This window comes from Trematomus bernacchii, unplaced genomic scaffold, assembly GCF_902827165.1.
Source record: "Trematomus bernacchii unplaced genomic scaffold, fTreBer1.1, whole genome shotgun sequence".
In the NCBI taxonomy this organism is placed as follows: domain Eukaryota; kingdom Metazoa; phylum Chordata; class Actinopteri; order Perciformes; family Nototheniidae; genus Trematomus; species Trematomus bernacchii.
In genome coordinates this window covers 9,994,710-10,014,701 of record NW_022987803.1, presented here as the reverse complement: position 1 = coordinate 10,014,701, position 19,992 = coordinate 9,994,710, and the positions used below count along the sequence as shown (strand labels likewise).

General features: G+C 41.9%; 1 protein-coding gene across 1 annotated transcript; it reads left to right on the top strand.

Annotated features, from left to right (window-relative positions):
- Window positions 1-394: 394 nt before the first annotated feature.
- On the top strand, window positions 395-4,564 carry LOC117498613 (uncharacterized protein K02A2.6-like). Its single transcript, XM_034150809.1, has 2 exons — window positions 395-668; window positions 1,029-4,564. Exons 1-2 carry the CDS (start codon window positions 596-598, stop codon window positions 4,562-4,564), a joined length of 3,609 nt encoding a protein of 1,202 aa, XP_034006700.1. The 5' UTR covers window positions 395-595.
- Window positions 4,565-19,992: the final 15,428 nt, after the last annotated feature.

Here is a 19,992-nt window from a genome sequence, read left to right as displayed (position 1 = left end):
TACTATTTGCTCCAGACAGCCATATTTAAATCTAATGAGCTTCCCTGAGACTGAGCTCCTGGCTCCAGTGAGGTTGTGCAGGACGTGTACGTGGAACCTAATCCTCTCTCACACAGATCACTGACTTACTGCGATCAGCTAATAACTCTGCCAACTCTCTCATTAACCGCTCTCAGTAACTCTGGTCTGGCGCCCGTGAATTCCACACACGGCACAGAAGTGACACACACACTCACACAAGTTCATGTACTAGATGAAAGCAGTGAGTTGTACTTTGAAATGTAAGCACACACACACATGCATTTTTTACACCCTAGGGACTTTAAAAAAAAAAGATTTGTTCCCTAACCCCTCATTTAAACTTTCACCGCTTCATGTCTGTAACATCTTGGTGAATACAAGATCTTTGATTACGGAGATCACGTTAATGACGTAATGCATGTGTGCATGTTACGCGCCAGTTGAATAAAGATGGACACTCGGAATGTCACAAGTAGTCCGCTTCATCTGTTTATGTAGACACTTATATGTCCATAGAACAGAATATTACATGGTGTCAGAATTAGTTCAGTTATCATCGACCTGACGACGGAAGATGGAGAACACAGGCGTTCCAACACCACGAATGGACTGGGACTCGTCTAATCTGCCGGACGCATGGAGAAAATTTCGGCAGCATGTGCAGCTAATGTTTTCAGGCCCGCTACATGCTAAAGACGAGGAGGAAAAATGTAGCTATCTACTCCTATGGATTGGGGAAAAAGGCAGAGACGTCTTTAACACATGGACTCTCACAGAAGACCAGAGTAAGGTACTAAAAACGTACTATGACGGTTATGAAGCTTATGTAACTCCGAAAGCAAATCCCATATTTGCACGCTATAAATTTCATGAAAAAATCCAAGGAGACAGTGAGAGTTTCGACCAGTTTGTAACGGAGCTAAAATTGCTAAGTAAAGACTGCAACTACCCAAACAGTGAGGAAATGATTAGAGACAGGATTGTCTTTGCTACAAACTCACAAAGAGTGCGTGAAAAACTGCTATGTCACGGTCCAGACTTGACGCTAGAGAAAGCCATTGACATTGCACGTTCACATGAGCTATCACAGCAGCAGCTAAAGACAATGCTAACCCCCGCTGCTAGCCACGACAGTCGCTCTGCTCACGCAGTTAGCAGAAAACCTTTTAGAGCAGACCAAGCATCCCGTGGGCACAAGACGACATGGAATGATCGTAACAGCGCCGTGAGGAGCAAGGAATGTGGAGCATGCGGGAGGGAGCACAGTCGCACTGAGGAATGTCCAGCAAAGGGTCGCCAATGCAGCAAATGCAATAAACCCAACCACTTTGCTAAAGTGTGTAGGTCACAAACACAGCAGCCACAGACGAGATATAATCCCAGAAAATTGCATACCATCTCAAACAGTGCCGAACAGTCACTAGAAGAACCAGAACTCTATATTGATGCTATCATAAAAGAGCATGAAAACACAGATAGAGAACAGGCATATGCAGAAGTAGAAATAGGAAAAGCGAGGCACAAACTGAAGTTTAAAATGGACACTGGTGCTCAGACTAGTATTATACCAGCAGACACATTCCGCGAGATATATGGAAGTGTAATACTAGGCCCCCCATCAAGCAAACTCTCAGATTATGGTGGGCACAGGATAAAAGCAGAAGGAACATGTAGACTGACATGTAAACACGGTGAGAAAACAGCCATGATAGGTTTTGACATAGTCCATACAAATGCTCCACCTCTGTTAGGCTTAAGAGCATGTCTAGATTTAAACCTAGTCAAAATGATACATGTAGTTGATGCAAAGCCGATAACACACACAACCATGATGGAAGAGTTTGCTGATGTGTTTGAAGGCATCGGACTGTTTCCTGGAGAATGCAGTTTCCAACTCAAACCCTCTGTACCACCAGTGGTATGTCCACCTCGTCGCATCCCATATGCTCTGCGTGACCGGCTCAAGAATGAGTTGGACGACATGGAAAAACTGGACGTTATCCAAAAAGTCACAGAGCCAACTGAATGGGTTAATGCACTAGTAGTGTTGGAAAAGCCGAAAACAAATAGGCTGAGAATATGCCTAGACCCCCGCGCCCTGAACAAAGCCATCCAAAGACCCCACTATCCACTCCCTACTCTAGATGACGTCACACCAAAACTGGCTGGAGCACAGTATTTCAGTGTACTAGACGCCAGATCTGGATACTGGAATATAAAACTCACACACGACTCATCTATGCTAACCACGTTCAACACGATCTACGGCAGGTACCGTTTCAAGAGACTGCCTTTTGGAATCATATCTGCACAGGATGAGTTCCAGAGGAGAGTGGATGAGGCCTATGAGGGGCTTCCAGGCGTTGCCGCCATCGTAGATGACATCATAGTCTACGGCCGCACCAAAGAGGAGCACGACGCTAGCCTGCGTGCCATGCTGGAGAGAACCAGAGAAAAAGGCATAAAGCTGAATCAGGACAAGTGCAAAATCTGTGTGCCTGAGGTAAGCTATTTTGGGCACAAGCTGACACGAGAAGGCATCCGCCCTGACCCGAACAAGATTAAGGCCATCAAAGAAATGCCTAACCCACAAAGTAAGGCAGAGTTGGAGACCATACTGGGCATGGTCACTTACCTTTCCAGGTTCGCCCCGAGAATGTCAGAGGCAACAGCTCCACTCCGGCAACTGATAAAGGAAAACAGTGAGTTTGTGTGGGACTCAAATCATGATGCAGCCTTCCAACGAGTAAAAGACATCCTAACACAGGAGCCTGGCCCAGTACTCACCTACTTCGATCACACAAAGGATATGAAGTTACAAGTCGATGCTTCCAAACACGGCTTAGGAGCTGTCCTGCTCCAGGAAGAGAAACCAGTCGCATACGCATCAAAGACACTGACTGAAACTGAAGAGAACTATGCTCAAATCGAAAAGGAGCTATACGCAGTGCTCTTTGGATGTAGGCGGTTTCATCAATACCTGTATGGACGACAGGTGATCGTCGAGTCAGATCATAAGCCACTTGAGTCAATCATGCGTAAGCCCTTAGCAGCTGCACCACCGCGTCTGCAACGCATGATACTGCAGCTACAGAGATATGACATCACTATCGAGCACAAACCAGGAAAACAAATCCCCGTCGCAGACACTCTGTCCAGAAAGCCACTTGAGTGTTACGACCGCTCCATGAGTGAGGGCATGGACTACCAAATACACACTGTGATCAGCAACGCTCCGGTAAGCGACCGCAAAATGGCAGAGATCAGAGCCGCTACAGCCAAAGATGAGCAGCTCTCAGTGCTGAGACAGGTGATCCAAGCAGGGTGGCCCGAGAAAAACAAAAAATGTCCACCTGCAGTCTCAGAGTATTGGAATCATAGGGATGAGATATCAGAGACAGATGGCATCCTACTGAAAGGAGAGAAAATCATCGTGCCGCACTCACTCAGGGCTGAAATGCTTTCACGCATTCACACTGGACACTTAGGGATGGAAAAGTGCAAACAACGTGCAAGAGATGTGCTGTTCTGGCCAAGGATGGGTAAGCAGATAGAGACATTAGTAGGGACCTGCAGTACCTGCCTTGAGCGACGCAGCTCACTCCCAAAAGAGCCTATGATGTCACACCCAATCCCAGAACAACCTTGGCAAGTAATAGCCACTGATCTGTTCACATGGAACAGTACTGACTATGTAGTTGTAGTTGACTATTATAGTAGGTTCTTTGAGGTAGAAAAAATCACCAGCCTCACCTCCTCAGTAGTCATCCAAAAGCTGAAGGCCATGTTCGCTCGATTTGGAATACCGCAGACACTAGTCAGCGATAATGGACCTTGCTACAGTTCACAAGAGTTTAAAACTGTTGCTCATGCATGGGACTTCAAGCATGTCACAAGCAGTCCTCTGTATCCACAGAGCAACGGGCTAGCAGAAAAAACAGTTCAGACTGCCAAAGCTCTCATGGACAAAGCACACGCTCAGAGAACTGACCTGTACCTCAGCTTGTTGGAGTATAGAAACACACCAGTGGATGGTTTGAAATCGCCAGCGCAGCTACTCATGAGCAAGCGTCTGCGTTCCATCCTTCCCACCACTGAAAAGCATCTACAACCAGAGCTTGCCTGTCACAGCACCGTTCACAGCAGGAGAAAACAGTGTCAAACACGACAAAAACAATATTATGACAGGAATGCCAGATCACTGCCTGCACTACCAGTGGGAGCCACGATCCGCTTCCAGCTTCCAACAGGGACATGGAAACCTGCAACAGTAGTCGAGCCAGCAGGTACCCAGAGATCCTACAACATCTGCACGGACGGAGGTCACAAGTTTCGGCGCAACAGGCGTCACCTTCTACAAACGTGTGAGAGTGACACAGATCAGGAGACTCCATCAGATGAGCAGTTGGAGCCTGAGAACACTGAGACTTTGCAGCAGGACACTGAGAAACAAACAGGCCCCAGAGAGCAATCACACATTGTTTACAATAAAATCACAAGATCAGGCCGCATAGTGAAGCCAAGAGATGTGTTAGACCTATGAAAAAAGAAAGGAGAGGGAAATGCAATACTGACAGTGCACTTTGAGTGAATCTGTTTATAATGCAACACTGACAATGCACTGTGATTTTTGTTTGTTTAGAAATTTAAAAACAGTTTTGTTTCAGAAGCAGTACGACATGCTCTATTAGAATTATTTCTGGGCAACTGTTCAAAAAAAGATAAGTTAAAACTGCAGAAGTGTTTACTAAATGTTGATGTACCAGCCTTATAATATTCCCTCAGTGATAGAGTAATCACTATTAGTAGATATAGTGCCTTAAGACGCACATTCATTTTAAATGCTTTAAATGCATATGGTTATAATTTGTTATGGCAGCTATACTGTTCTTTTCTAAAGAAGGGGGATGTAACATCTTGGTGAATACAAGATCTTTGATTACGGAGATCACGTTAATGACGTAATGCATGTGTGCATGTTACGCGCCAGTTGAATAAAGATGGACACTCGGAATGTCACAAGTAGTCCGCTTCATCTGTTTATGTAGACACTTATATGTCCATAGAACAGAATATTACAATGTCTAGAAAAGAAAATGCCCCTAATGCTAACCTCAATACATTTTGCACAAAACCATGAGTATCAGCATCATAGCGACGCTAAAGAAAAGTCAAGGATAATTACATCATTAGAATACATCGTCTAGGGAACATGCCTGTATGTACCAAATGTTGTGATAATCCATGTTGTATAGGCTGAGATATGACTGGATAATTTCGATCTGCTGGTGGCGCTTGATATATTATTAGACTTGGGAATCAACAAAACTATTAAGAGTTATCTTCTGGACACCATTAAAATAAGTTCTAAATGTCATGGCAGTTCATCCAATGGCTGTTAAGTATATATATATCAGCGACGTGCAGTCAGGGGAGGCAGGGGAGGCAGAGCCTCACCTGTCATACTCCAATGTAACGGAAAAACAACTAAAGAAAAACGAAATAGTAATAATAATAAAATGTCTCCACTGATCTGTGTTGTAAGTGTGATTTATGTATGATTCCAATTGCTTTTTATAGTCAAAATCAGCCAATTTGCCGAGCTCCGCTACAACTACGGGGAGCGATGAGAAGTGAGGCAGGGACGTGCACGTGCTCTGCCTCTCGTAAGCCCACAGTAACTTGCTGGAGCACGGGCACTAATTTAGCGCGGGCACTTATTTTGTGAGCGCGCTCAAGCCAGTTACTGTGGGGTGAGGTGAGGCACAGATGAGCTCTGCCTCACCTCAGAATGCGTCACCCCACAGAAACTGGCTGGAAAGCGGGCACTAAGCGCATGCCTGTTACCATCTCACTGTAGGTCACCAATGTAATGTTTGTAGTAGATCCCTTTATTACATGTGTCCTCGCCATCCATAGTCTCTAAATAACTTATTTCACATAGATATGATATTTAGGCTCGCTGGTCTCATCATACAACGGCAATGAAAAAAGCACCAGGGGAGGCAGCCATAACCTCTGCCGCACTGAAGGGGGCGCACGTGAGCCCACAGGTTCTTGTTGCTACTGTTATTCTACGCAGAGACGCAAACAACAAACTAGACTTTTGAAACTACAGGACGATAAGGAGGACTTTTACAAAAAAGTAATAGAGATTGTTGTCCAGAAGGATAGCATGGACTTCATCTTCAAGTCAAGGTAAGACCACAATTGTAATGAAAATGGGATCTTACTAAGAAAGAACAATCCAATATTTAGATTTTGGGTATCCTTTTGTTGAACGGTCTGTTTAAAATGAATCGAAGCATCAGACTAAAAAAGCTTTTGAAAATAACCGACTATTTCGATTAAGGTCAAAATATAATATTTGTAAATCTGACTCTGAAAGAGTCAGTGCCTCACCAGCCATGAACCTCACCGCACGTCACTGATATATATATATGTATTTGAGTCTATACCAAGTGGTACACTTACGACAAACACATGAACAGTTTCAACACTTCGCAACAGCTGAAAACTCAGCTAAAGAGCTAACGTGCTAACATCATTAGTACAGTGTAACAGTTTGGTGCTCTGTTTGGTGAATGAAAATATGTGACATCACCTTTTCCCTACTGAGCCCCGCCCACTTTAAACCAGAAATGTTGGACATTAGGATTCTTTCATGTGGAATAACAACAGGTGTTCTTTGTGACACTCCATTGCTCATACTAAGAAGCTTATTGAAGTTCCTTTAATATTCTTAACATTTTCCCATATGCCTTACAATCAAGAGTACAACTAGCAACACGTTCTCCAAATATGGCGCCACTTATTTAGGACACAAACATTACCTTGAACCATTCCAGTCGCCCTTGAACCACTTGAATTCTTATTTATAGACTTGGGAAGCATAAACTAAAGGCTAGTAAAATTAGAAATATTTATAAACACACAAATAAACATACATATTTACACAGTCGGCCTCTAGAAGGCATGGTGAACCAAAGGTCAGTTGTTTATAAAAACCTAGGAACTTATAACCATCTTTATTTTATTAATGAGAACATTTATGTTTTTTAAAAGCTATGTGGATGTACCACTAACTCAAGAAGATTAATGACTTAGGGGTTAGCTGGAATTTTCTTGAAATAGCCTACAAAAATGGAAAGCTTCTTAACGTGGTCGCTTGTAAGGACACTTGAATGTCAAATGTAATGGGGAAACTCTCAAGAGTGGTTAACACAGGTCAAATTGTAGGTAAACAACAGATGCAGCAAAGCAGCAGACATGTCTTGAACACCAAAAAGAAAGCTCTTGACATAACAAGGGACCTGAGGCCTGTACTACGAAGCCGGAGTTTCGCTTAGCCGGCTGACTTCAGGGAAAACTCGGGCTTTCCGGTCCTACGACGCTGGTTCTCTTTTTAGCGGGCTAGATCTCCATGGTAACTTATGCTGAGCGGCTAACCTCCTCGGGAGGAGGTTAGGTTGCAGGCTAAGAGATCAACTCAGTGAAAGCACCGCCTGCTGACCAATCAGAGCTCCGTGTGCGGAGTTTAAAGCAATCAAGTCATATTACAGGATAGAGGAAATACAGAAAAACTGCCTATGCAGGAAAGACGGCCGGCAAAAATCAACTGACTGTGTGAACGTGAAAATTAATAGAATATCCCCTCCCATCTTCAGACCAATCTGACTATTATAACATTAGCGTTAAGAAAGCTTACTTAAATATCTGCCACGACATAAGTAACCGGATCAGAGTAACATTAAGTACAGTCCGCGGCACTGTGAGTGCAGACGTCGATGTGTCCCATTATCATTCATATCATATCACATCATAATGTATCATATATTTCCTTATTTGAGTCAGCTTCTTGAGCCGTATCTGGCCGTGCAACACTCACAGTGTCACATACTGTATGCAGAAGTATTATTTTAAGCAACACATTAAGTTGACGAAACACTCGAGTCAAATGTAATTAAAGTCAGATCCACTCGTGTCTTGGACGGGGCAGTGATATCATAAACCTGTTAATGTACGCATTCAAACGCTTTTTCTTTTACCAGCTGTATTCACCTTGCAGGTGCAGCTATGTGGCTTTTATCCTGGATAAAGTGTTTAAGTCATGGATGTTTAAAGTTTAACTTCTTCATATTTGACTAATATTAAAGTTCACTTTTCATTCTGGAAGTATGACGCTGCGCTGTCAGTACGCTTGTCCATGTTTGAGATTGGTCGAATGCTCCAAATACCACCCCTTTCATGTGAACGCGCACCTAACTAGATAGGACACGGCTGGCTTGAGCGATCCACTTGATAACCAGCGTCGTAGTACAGCTTAGCGAGAGCGCGTATGTTTTGGATTGGGCCAACCGGCTAACTCAAACATATCCAGGTTAGGTTGAACCAGCTTCGTAGTACAGGCCTCTGGTCTATCCATTGTACCCATGTAATTGCTTGATTTAGGAAGGCACTTTAGACTGACCACCAATGCCCGACTACAGTTGGATTATTAAATAAATAGTAAACTGTATAGGGAACTGTACAGAATTTGCAAATTGTTCCTTTAATATAATAGGCCTACAGAACTGTATTTGATTGCGTATGATTGAAATGAAGTTCTTATGACTTGTTTACTCAGAGTTATTATCCTACTTGTAATCCATATTGTTTTTGGTCAGGTCAACAACAATTACCCCCCATTGCGGACAATAAAGTTTCTTACTCAGTAACTTAATTGGAGATCCTGGGTTGTAGAAATAGTTTAGGATAAGAGGACATCTTTAGAACAGTTCTTTAGCTGGTGCTGCATTATGTAGGTTGGATACAGGTTGTTTATATATCATTTACATTGAAAATTGTCACGACCTTAACACAAACTGGAGAACCCAAATGCACGACCCAGAGACAGTCTTGAATGTAGCAAAAAATGTATTTTTAATTTCAAGAAAACAGAAAATCCCTCTTAACAGAGTAGGTACTGGATTTAACAAAAAGCGCTCACAAGGAGGAAAAAACAAGCGTAACAAAAAGAGAATTTAAGATTAACTTAAAGTGGACCTATCATGCTATATTTAAATGATATATTGTAGGGCCATACCTATATAAGGTATATTTATACGTTTCTGTTTTCAAAATACCAAACAGATCATGCATTTTAGCCATGCCTCATTTCGCTCTATGTGCTGTTTGCTGTCTACGGGTCTGATTCTGCTGACCACGCCCCCCTGCAGGAGAGGTGAGCCGTGCTCTGATCAGCTGTTGGGCTGTCAGAAGAGGGGGAGAAAAGAGATCTCCGTCCTCCGTGTTTTATTATATAGAGTCGTTATTCATTTCGTTTTAAAGCTCAATAAATAACAAAGAAGACCTTTGACCGGCACTTTTCTAATTTTGTCCGGAAGATTTAAACTTTAACGGACATCTTGACCGGCGAAAGAAACTGAAACAGCCGCACGGTCCCCTCGTTCCTTGGAAGAGGCGGAGAGGTGGGTGTTTGTCATCTGCTGGTGGACTAACCGGAGAGAATTACAGTGCTTGCCTCGACGGGGAGGGATTGCATTGAATTAAAGCAGCGGGAGCAAACGCTTGCCTCGGGGAGGGAGAAAAAAAGCCACAGCGGAGAATAAACAGAAGGGTAACCATGGTAACTATGGGCGGGAAGTCTTCTTCGCTGCTTTTGTGGCAGACTACAGCGCCACTTACAGGCCTGGCATATGTACTACAGCGTCTCCAGCGCTTTCGAGCGGCAATGGCCGGCCGTGGCCCAACCCCACATTCCCCTGATAGGTGGAGAGTTGGCCCAATAGCCGTAGCGCCACTTCTGTGACGACATAGAAGTGTTCAAATCTGGATCAGTCTGTATCAGATCCGTTGCAGCCCCTTTTTTAGAGATTTGGGTATGGAGGAAAATAGAGAGGGTTGTGTTTTCTGACACTTGATGAGTTCCCTGGAACACCGGGGACACATATTCATGTATAAAAGACGTACAAAAGTGCATTTTGCATGATAGGTCCCCTTTAAGTTTACAAAAATAACAAAATAACAAAACCTGACTAGACTGGAAATTATCCTCTCTTTGTTGAAGCCTGGCACGACCATCCATTGAAACAAACAAGATGAACTGACACAGGACAGGGGGAGACAGGACTATTTAAACATGAGGTGAGTGGGAACAGGTGGAAACAATCAGGGGCGGGGCAGGCGCTGACGAGGGCGGGAAAACCAAGCCCCCAGGAAGTGCGCCGGACTCAGATGAAAATATTCGTGCTGGCCAAACGGCGGTACTACACTTCCTTTTGGTTGCCAGGCCCGGAAACACTTTTTCCCATTGACTTACATGGGGAAAGAGTGGTCTGTAAATCGTTGGATAATTTTTTTTAAACTAAATAAACTACCCAGTATGAACACTTGTATAGCCCTTATTAAAAACATTCGTTCCTCAAGTTGTAAAAATGTGCTAATAACGTTATTCTGAGAGTTATTTCCCTCTGCATTATGAACGCGCATCTAACCCACGGGACCGCGCCGCCCGGCACGTTCATGTTACGTGTTCAGCAGATCTTTACCCATGGATGTACAATAAGAACGGACCCATATCACCTTACTGCCAGCCCACGGAGCTGTAATAATGGATATATTGCACATGTTTGCTGTAATTCATCATTTGTAAAATATTATACTACATGGGCTGTATGATTAAATCTTGTACCGTAAATGTTGTATTAAATAAAGTTAATATTACCAACGTAGATTAACGTCCCTGTAGCTTCTTATTGCACTAAGAAGCTTATTGCACTGTATATATATACATATATATATATATATATATATATATATATATATATATATATATATATATACAGTGCAATAATTCTTTCATGCTAAATGAAGCTCTGTTGCTTGGATATCACTAGATCCTGTTACAGCGTAATATAAAAGTACATAACGATTGATGTGTAAATTAGCATAATTACTAGCTAACCGCTAGCTGCTAACTGCCGCCTCGTTAATATCAAATCTATCATAATAACAAACCATTACCATGCTGTCATGAACGTGCGGTGCTGTTACGTGTACGCAAATTGAAGTGCTTGATGTGAACGAGAATTTTGGGGGGCATGGATAAAGTTGCGCATGCGCTATGAGCGCACATACGGGTACTTCTCAGGCATGCCGTGTAATCTGTGACGTTTCGCTCTCTCAAAAGTTGGGCCATTTTATCATCATGCGCGAATGAGCAACTCTCATAGGAATGAATGAGGCCCCGCCTCCCACGCTGTATCCAGTTCTTATTATACATCCATGGGGAAAACACACAAAGGGAAGAAGTAACAGGGCCTGAAATGAGAGACAAGAGGTAAGTACAAAATAAAACAGGAAATGGAAAACGAGACACACGGGGGACTTGACTAGAGATGGAATGACATAAATAGACAGACCTGACATAACGTGAAATAACATGAAAAGACAGACATAACACATAAACATAACTAACACATGTGACGAGACACAACAAAAATAGTTAAATGTGGTGGTTCTGCTAGTGGTTTTTGTGACCTGGTTAAAGTTTTCCAATATTCTGACTGGTCATGAAATATACAGAAAAGCTGCCAAAATGTAAATGAGTTGCAAGTCAACCCAGGGCAACTTGGGTGTATTATTGATTTTAGATGTGTGTGTGTTGTGTGCTAGCATGTTTTTATACACAGGGGCAGTGATTCCGTGGCACCAGTTGTCTCTCACAGGGCCTGAATGAAAGTGAAATCACACATAATTATTTTCTAAAGCAAGTCAGTTGCTTCACTTTGAGACAGGGGCAATTCCCTTGTCATTCATCTCAGTGGGTGTGAGCCCAGAGAATATGACCTTGTTAATGCTCTAATGATATCATCTCTGAGCATAATGAACTAATGTGCCAAGGGTATGTCTGTCCTATCTGCCAATCTGCTTTCATCAAGTGAAGTGGTTGGTAGGTGGTATGTTGGTTATCTTTATAGCTATCTTTATAGCTCCCATAATTCCCCTGTTACACTTCTTTTCACAGCGATTCCAAACATGCTGACAGCAGCAGTCGGCTGCTGAGTAGCAACTGGTGTACTCATTATTTCACAATCAGGAGTCTTTTATTTACCTCCGTCTCCACTCACAGTCTCCATGGGAGCTAATGGAGACGTTTTTCTTATTAAAATGAGACAAGGGGAGTATGAGCTGCCCAGCAGTAAGCTCACCACATGTTGGGACCATTGGCTAACCACACATATAACATAACCCTGCATTGGTTAAACATACACAAAATGCCACTCTGTTTCGCCGTTGGGAAGTGACATTTGTGCAAAAAACACATTTCATTCTTTTTAAATGTATGCTTATGTTTCAATTATTTTTATATTTTACATTGACTATTGTCTTAACAACTATTTCATAGAAGTATGGAAGTGCATTCCTCTAATTAATTAACAGTGTTGGAAGCATTGTTAGTTTTAAAATATAATTGTGTAAAATGAGTTCCTTATTAGACTTATTCTATGACATTTCTAATGTCTTATTACTTATTCTATGTGTGGAACATGCTATATCTGGTAACTTGCATTATCCATCTATTAGATGTGATTTGAGCTTTACTTAAAGTCACATTTTGTAGAAGTTTTACAAGATTAGAATATATTACAAATTAGTCTGATGGCAAATTCAGCATATACTTTTCACTAATGGAAGTGTTGGCAACCTCCGATAGTGCCAGCTCAGTTGAAAAGTAGAAAGAAGAAATCAATGAAGAAAAAAATAAAGGAATAATGATCGCCCTTCAGCCTCATGTGTGCAAAATGCTTTTACTCTGTTGTAGAAATATTTTTCTGGATGAAAAACAAATACATTTAGAAAAGTGCCGGGGGTTTTGAAAACAAATATTTAATATTAAACCATACGCATGCGAAACAGAGTGAAAAAAAAAATTAAATTAAGAAACATCTGAGAAAAAGAATGAAACATGGACTTGAATTTGAATCAGTCAGATCAAATCAACACAGATTATTGCATCAGTTAAAAAATAACTATGAAAAGAAAACCTGTTTAAAATATTTAAAGAGTTTCTGAACCAATTTCGTTATCCATGCAGATCCATAACAGCAAAAATCCCCCCTCACATGACTCAGAGTTTGATCTACTCAACATTTTTTAAAGGGATCATTTGCAGCCTACTTTTTTTTAACAAACCTGGAAGAATAAAAGATGGCTTCTTCGATGAATAATACGTGCAACCTAAAAAAGAAACCTGTACAATCCTGGCAAGAAAAATAGGTCCTTGTAACATTTAATTATCTGGAAATTGCTGAGTAGAAAAGTTTTGTAATAATAGCCCTTCAGAGGAATACATAAGCATTTATCCTGTAAGGGATAAGGCCTGAGGTTGTTTGCTTTCTAATTAAGGACGCCACAGCTCCTGCAGCTCCGCCTCCTCCTCCTCTCCTCTCCTCTTGTCGGCAGCAGCGCTCAGTGTAATCTCTGCTCCTAATAAACACACGCACACATGCAGATACATGCGTGCACACACGCTCCCTGACACACACATTTTCTGTGTGAAATCCCTTTAGCTGGAAGAGCATGGCGTCTTAGCGTTGCAGGCCTTCACCACGCGCAGCAGCGTCTATATATAGAAGTCATCATAGTCGGCTTTCAGGCCCCCTCATCTATTTTCTCTCTCTTCTTCTTTTCTGTATTAACCGCACCAGTGGTTTTCTTTTCCTAAAGTGCTTTCCAGCCGGACGGCCCATCCTCACTGCTGTCCTTGAAAAGGTTACGCACATGTTTCATTCTTCTCCATTTTGTCTGTGTCCTGCAGAGAGGATGGAGGGGAGGGGGGAGAGAGGAAGAGAGAGAGAGAGAGAAACAATCCCTCCTGATTGAGAATGATTAAAAGCAGCGGGTTGTCACACCCTGCTGGTACTGATGACACGACAAAATTACAGCGTGTTAAAGACAGTAGGCGAAGGGGGAGGAAGGGAGACAACACAGGGTAAGGAATTGTAATCCAAAACCTGTTTCGACAAAATGATGTTGAGTAGAGCCTGAAATCCCTCGTGTCTTGCTGCCCCCCTCCACCCCACATCAGTTGCCTCATTATACACCGAATGACCTCATTATTTCCTAGAGAAACAGGCGTTTCCCTGTCCGACCATCATCCTTGATATGTAGGGCCCCTAGGATCCCATTAAAGCGACGCTCTGGTTGAAGACCACTCAGAGAGCCACAGTGCTTCTACTGATCCACGCCTGGTAATGTACCAACTGTTGTAGCGCAGTAGCTGCTTGCAGGGATGTTGGTAAAGCAACATTTTATTATAGGCCATTTCCTTAGATCTATATCTCCAGGTGTTAAAGATCATTTGAGGTGTTATCCAGTTTTTCCACCTAGGTGAGAATGTTAAAAAAGGGTAATTACTTTCAAACACATGAACAGATTGAAATGTGAAATCACTTTAACTCTAATTAAAAAAGAGGGGCAACACAATGATTAAAACGTTTTAGATGTGCAGGACAAGGTGCAAACCATAAGTGACATTTCCGTTTAAAGTTAAAAACTTTAATTTGTTGCAAAAGTGCTCTTTTTCCCAGCAAAGATGTAATACATCTCATACAACCAGAAGGGTACCTAAGTGAAAAATATTTTGTGTATTCGCCCTGTGATTTCGCATCTGCTCCCGAATATAATCGGTTCCTTATAGGCCCGTGCTTTACCAACCACCAAGTTTCATGAAAATTGGGCTGGTAATTTTTTCCTTAATCATGCTGACAAACACACTTAAAAACCACATTTGACAAAACCTTGGCGGAGGTAATTATAACCACATTAAAAACATTCCTACAAAGTCAACACCTCAAATGTCCCTCTTAATGAAACAGCTCATGACTTCAGTACCACATGATAAAAATGTGGAGCATTTGCAGCTAAATAGTGATTTTGCTCAGAAGTCGGTGGAGACCAAAATAGAGCTAAAATGAATATTTGACTTTTATTTATCATGGGACACAAAAATTATTCAAAATGAATGCTAAACCTTTATAACTGTTGGATGTGCAAGCATGCAATGTGTACAGTTTGCAATGTAATATTAACCTTATAGGGTGATTATATGTATATATCATAGTGCAGGTTTACAAACCTTATGTTGATACAAACCAATCAGAACTTATTTTCTGTGGAAATTAAAAGTCCAGTGGTTTTTTCAGAGAATATTTTAGTTGGGTTTGTTTGTGATCTATGTAGGCTCATTGCCATTGGCTTATTTGTGTACATCCTGCATCCTGCAAGGGTGTTTCTTTTAATTACCACAATCCTTTGATTTTTAATTATGATTACTCAAACAATCTTGCCAGACGTCATTTCAATTCTCTATTAGTGTACATGGGCAGAAAAACCATGCATGATAGACAATAGGAATCTTATTCAAAGCCCATGGGGAGGAATGGGTTTTTCTGTTTAAGAGATGCCATGTTTACTTTCGTATCCTGCCAGTGCTACCGGTTCCATGTTAACATTTAAATTGCTACCTCGCTGCGGGCCTAGAGATGAGCAGAAATGTCACTGTGTGATGACAAACAAACAATGCCTCTACCCTATCTTGATTCTTCTCTTTATTGGACAAAAAAGTAGAAAGGTCCATTTGCATTTTAGAAAAAAAAACGTGGGCTTGAAAACCTCCGGCACACATAAAGAACTGCTGGTTTGACGCTTGAAAATGTGACATCGTGCCACGAAATAAAAGTCAATCCCTCAAAGGCTACACACTTTTTCGCTCTCTGTGAACAGTCTCGCGCACACACACACACACACACACACACACACACACACACACACACACACACACACAAGCCCAGCGGCCATTCGTTGTTTGAGCAGCATGTACCCATCAAATCCTACCTTCCCTTCCATACCCACAACTCTCTCTGTGCGAGTGTATATCACAGTGCTGACAGACAGCGCTGGGGCCACATTGCTCCCTCAGCTGTGGAGGTCTGCTCTAGTGAGTAATACTGATCTGTGTGCCATCAGCCACCGTGGGCTTCACTTCCACGCTGTCTTGAATGAAACCCGTTTTACTTCAAAGGTCGAGAAACAATTTCTTTCCTACCCTTTGAAACACCAAAGCTAGCACAGAATAAAGCTAGCTGACCCAATGATACACATCTGTGAGAGTTTCACATAACACCACAGGAAATGTTTTTTCTAGGTTTTAATCCAGTTAAAATTGCCTTTGGACAAATCAAGCAGACTGTTACAGTAAAGCCAACAACATCTCATATAACTTCATTATAGGTAACTACTATTCCAAGACTCTTACTTTTTCATTCTTTTTGTTTCACAAAACAACAGCGATCAGATGCAAAACTGTGAGGCATATGTAGAAAAGCTAATCCAGGAATGTTTATTAGTTTAGCAATTGTACTTTTATGAGCTTTTAACAGCACCCATAACTACACTACTGCATCCACTGCTCTCTACGCAGGACTGGTCCTAAATGTGCGCTGTCTGAATTGCAGCGATTCATTTAGCGTGTCTGGGAAGATAATGTTTAATCTGTAAAAGAAAAGATGTTAATCTGTTATTTATGTTGATGGCTGGCAGTCCCAGCTGGATCTGCTTTGCTATTCATAGAGTTGAGACTGAGTCTCCTCGCCTCAGCCGGTTCCACAGGCCGTTAAGGGAGTGATTTACATTCACAAGCCATTGGACTGCGCAGATACAGAGTGTGTGTGTGAGTCTGTGCGGGCATGCATGTCGATGTATCGGAGAAAGCGAGGTTGTGTGCATGACTAGAAGCTCTTTATGTGTCTAGTGTGGAGGTGGCTTTCATCACATAGGGATATGCTTTCTTCACACAAAGATTCAACATTTTCCATTTTCACCTGAACCACTGGGGCCTGATTCATAAATATGTCTTAGTATAAAGAGTTGCTCCAAGTAATGAACTTCTAAGAAAATGCTCAGATTCATGATGTTTTCTAAGAATTTCCCCTGACAGTTAACACTATACCCTGATCCAGTTAAGAGTTATTCACAAAGCAGCCCTAAGGAAATCCTCAGGTGAAAAACAGGTTGAAATAAGATGGAGGATTTTTAGTAGGCTTTAGAGTTTCTTAGGCAGAACGGAGAATGGGGAAAGGACAAAAAAGTCAATTTAGCTAAACATTGTTTATCCATCTAGGCTATTTCGCCAATCCATTATTCAAACTAAGCGTATTGATTCAACAAATCTAATACGACTACATTTAATATGTTTGTAAGCACAAGACCTTACAGTGGCAGATGTATTTCTGTACATATCATGGTGTTACTCTGGCACCAGCAGGAAAAGGACTCAAATGCACGACCCAGGGCAGGCAGCTGTCATCCTGGAGTTCAATGTGTGGAGTGCAAACAGACTGAGGACGGGGTGATAGGTGACCCTGACGAGTGTGTGCTGGACTGTCTCGATAGCAGAGAGAGAACCGGTGATGAGTCTGCAGTGATTTTCGGTCTGAGGCAGTGCTGTTGACTTACCAGACTGTAATGCATTTGAGAGGATGCTCTCAATGGTGCAGCGGTTGAAGTTCACCAGAATGTTAGGAGACACAGGGGCTTTCCTCAGTCTCCTGAGGAAGAAGAGACGCTGGGGAGCCTTCTTACCAGGGTTCCTGCAGGTTTCGCCAACTCAAATTTAAGACTTTTTAAGACCTTTTTAAGACCACTTTGAATAGAATTTAAGACCTATTTCACGGCAAGAAAGTATGAAGGAAAATTGCTATGAAAGAAGAAATACGTCCCATAAATGTATTCATGTTCAACATAAGAACAATGACTGAACATAACAGCATAACAGTACAGAACTGTGTTAGCGTGTTAGACAAAAAGTGTGTATGTGTGTGTGTCTCTGTGTGCTTGTGTGTGTGTGTGTGTGTGTGGGCTGTGCAATTAATCATATTTTAATCGCAATTACGAAACAACATAATCGATTATTTTGCTTTGCTAGGTTGTGACAGTGCACTACAACATATTTGATTAATTAATTTTAGTCTAATTTATTTTTATTTATCATATGTGTGGAAGTGCGCTCCAAAATATTTGTTGATCTTGTTTATTGGTATTTATTATTTTTGATATTATTTATTTAAATGTATAATTTATTTAATTTATTTTTTCAGTTGAATTATACGTTCAGGGTAATCAACAGTTAAAAAGATACTGTCCAAATTATTATTTGTTTTAAAGTTCAATAAATGGATGTTTTCAAAGTCAATTAATAATTGTATTTAATAATTGTGATATCAATTATTGACCAAAATAATCGTGATTATGATGTTTGCCATAATCGAGCAGCCCTAGTGTGTGTGTGTGTGTGTGTGTGTGTGTGTGTGTGTGTGTGTGTGTGTGTGTGTGTGTGTGTGTGTGTGTGTGTGTGTGTGTGTGTGTGAGAGAGAGAGTGACAAGAGCTATATTCAGAGATCTGCTGCCTTGGCTACAATCTTTCATCGTTGCTGTTGTATGATTGGTGTTTAACTACGGTATTTAGCGTCTACAGCACCTCCGCTTTTAGGGTTGACGTAGACCCAAACGTTGCCCGGAGGTCCCAATGTGTTGTTGCGGGAGCTGCTGCACTAGCTAACGCTGCACTAGCTAACGCTACATTAGCCAAACAAACGCTAATTTATTTTGCAAAAGGTGCAGCGGGCTTTAAACACGTTCCCCTCCCCTGGTTTCAACCAAGCACTAAATTCGATGTTTTCCAACCAATAACGGTTGAACTTACACTTCCCCATATTTATTCGAAGATACATGAGTTTCTGTCTGCCGCTAGCTGAAGCTTGGTTGCTAGGTTACTAGCTGGGTGTTCTCCAATAAGGGGCCGGCGGAAACAAAGTTAGTGATTACTGGTTCCATGTTGATTTATTTCAATACAAATTGTTGGGGGGAACTGAAAGGCTATTACCGTACTGGTTACGTTGCAGCCCGGACATTTCCCCCAAAACACATTTAGACGCTATCGCAACACAGAAGTACCTTTCAAATCCGATCATTTTTAAGACCTTCTAAATCATATTTAAGACCTTTCTTATTTTTTTGGCCATATTTAAGACCTTTTTAAGGCCTTAAATTCATATTATCAAATTTAAGACTTTTTAAGACTTTTTAAGACCCCGCGGGAACCCTGTCTTACCCGGGACCGAAGTGCAGTAGCGTGGCGTGGGGAAAAAATTAGGGGAAGCCAATAATACGTCCTTTTTTTGGGGTCGGGGGGGGGGGGGGTTACAGCGCCCGGTATCATTTTACACACATTTGTATGTATTTTGCCGGACTTACACACGCCTGCTTTCTAACCGACAGGTCCGCACGCACTCTCCAGCCGAAACTCTAATAAGCATTCATTCACAAACTAAATTAGGAGACCTAACGTTTTACGTCCGATTCGCTCCTTTTTTCCTCGCTGTACACAGCTCCAGTTTGGGCATTGGCCTGTCATCAGATTTAATTTTAATTGCTGCTGTAGCGGAAGTTTAGTACAATTATTTTTGATTAAATACTCCAAATCTCCATCCTCCATAATTGCACTTGTTTCAGTTGCTTGCTACTTTCTAACGGCGGTGAGAGTGGTGCAGTGACGCTATCTAGTATCTATCGATTAGATTTATGATTCGAAAATTATAAAAGTAGAGTAGACATGTGGATATTATCCGGCTGAACAAAACGTGCATTTATCTAACAGGTTCGTTTTCCACAGACCTTATTTCCAGCTCTTTTCCAAAATCCTATGGAGAAATCCCATTGCTTTTTTGTCGAGGGAACGCGAGCGCAGCTTACTTCCGGGTTTTAGGACGCGCCACTGCACCACTAAGTTGATGCGATTTGATTGGATTGTGAGGCAAGGGCCTGGCTCTGACTAATCACAGGTTGGCAGGGGCATGACGTGAGCCTTGTCTGATTGGTCAATCCCTCCATTTTTTTTCACCAAGGGAA

What these genes read in the sequence shown, in the direction of transcription:
- LOC117498613 (XM_034150809.1), top strand. Translation starts at nt 596, where the DNA reads ATGGAGAACACAGGCGTTCCAACACCACGAATGGACTGGGACTCGTCT. An exon ending in GCCGGACGCATGGAGAAAAT is followed by an intron (nt 669 to 1,028) that starts TTCGGCAGCATG and finishes ACTCACAAAGAG; the next exon opens with TGCGTGAAAAACTGCTATGT.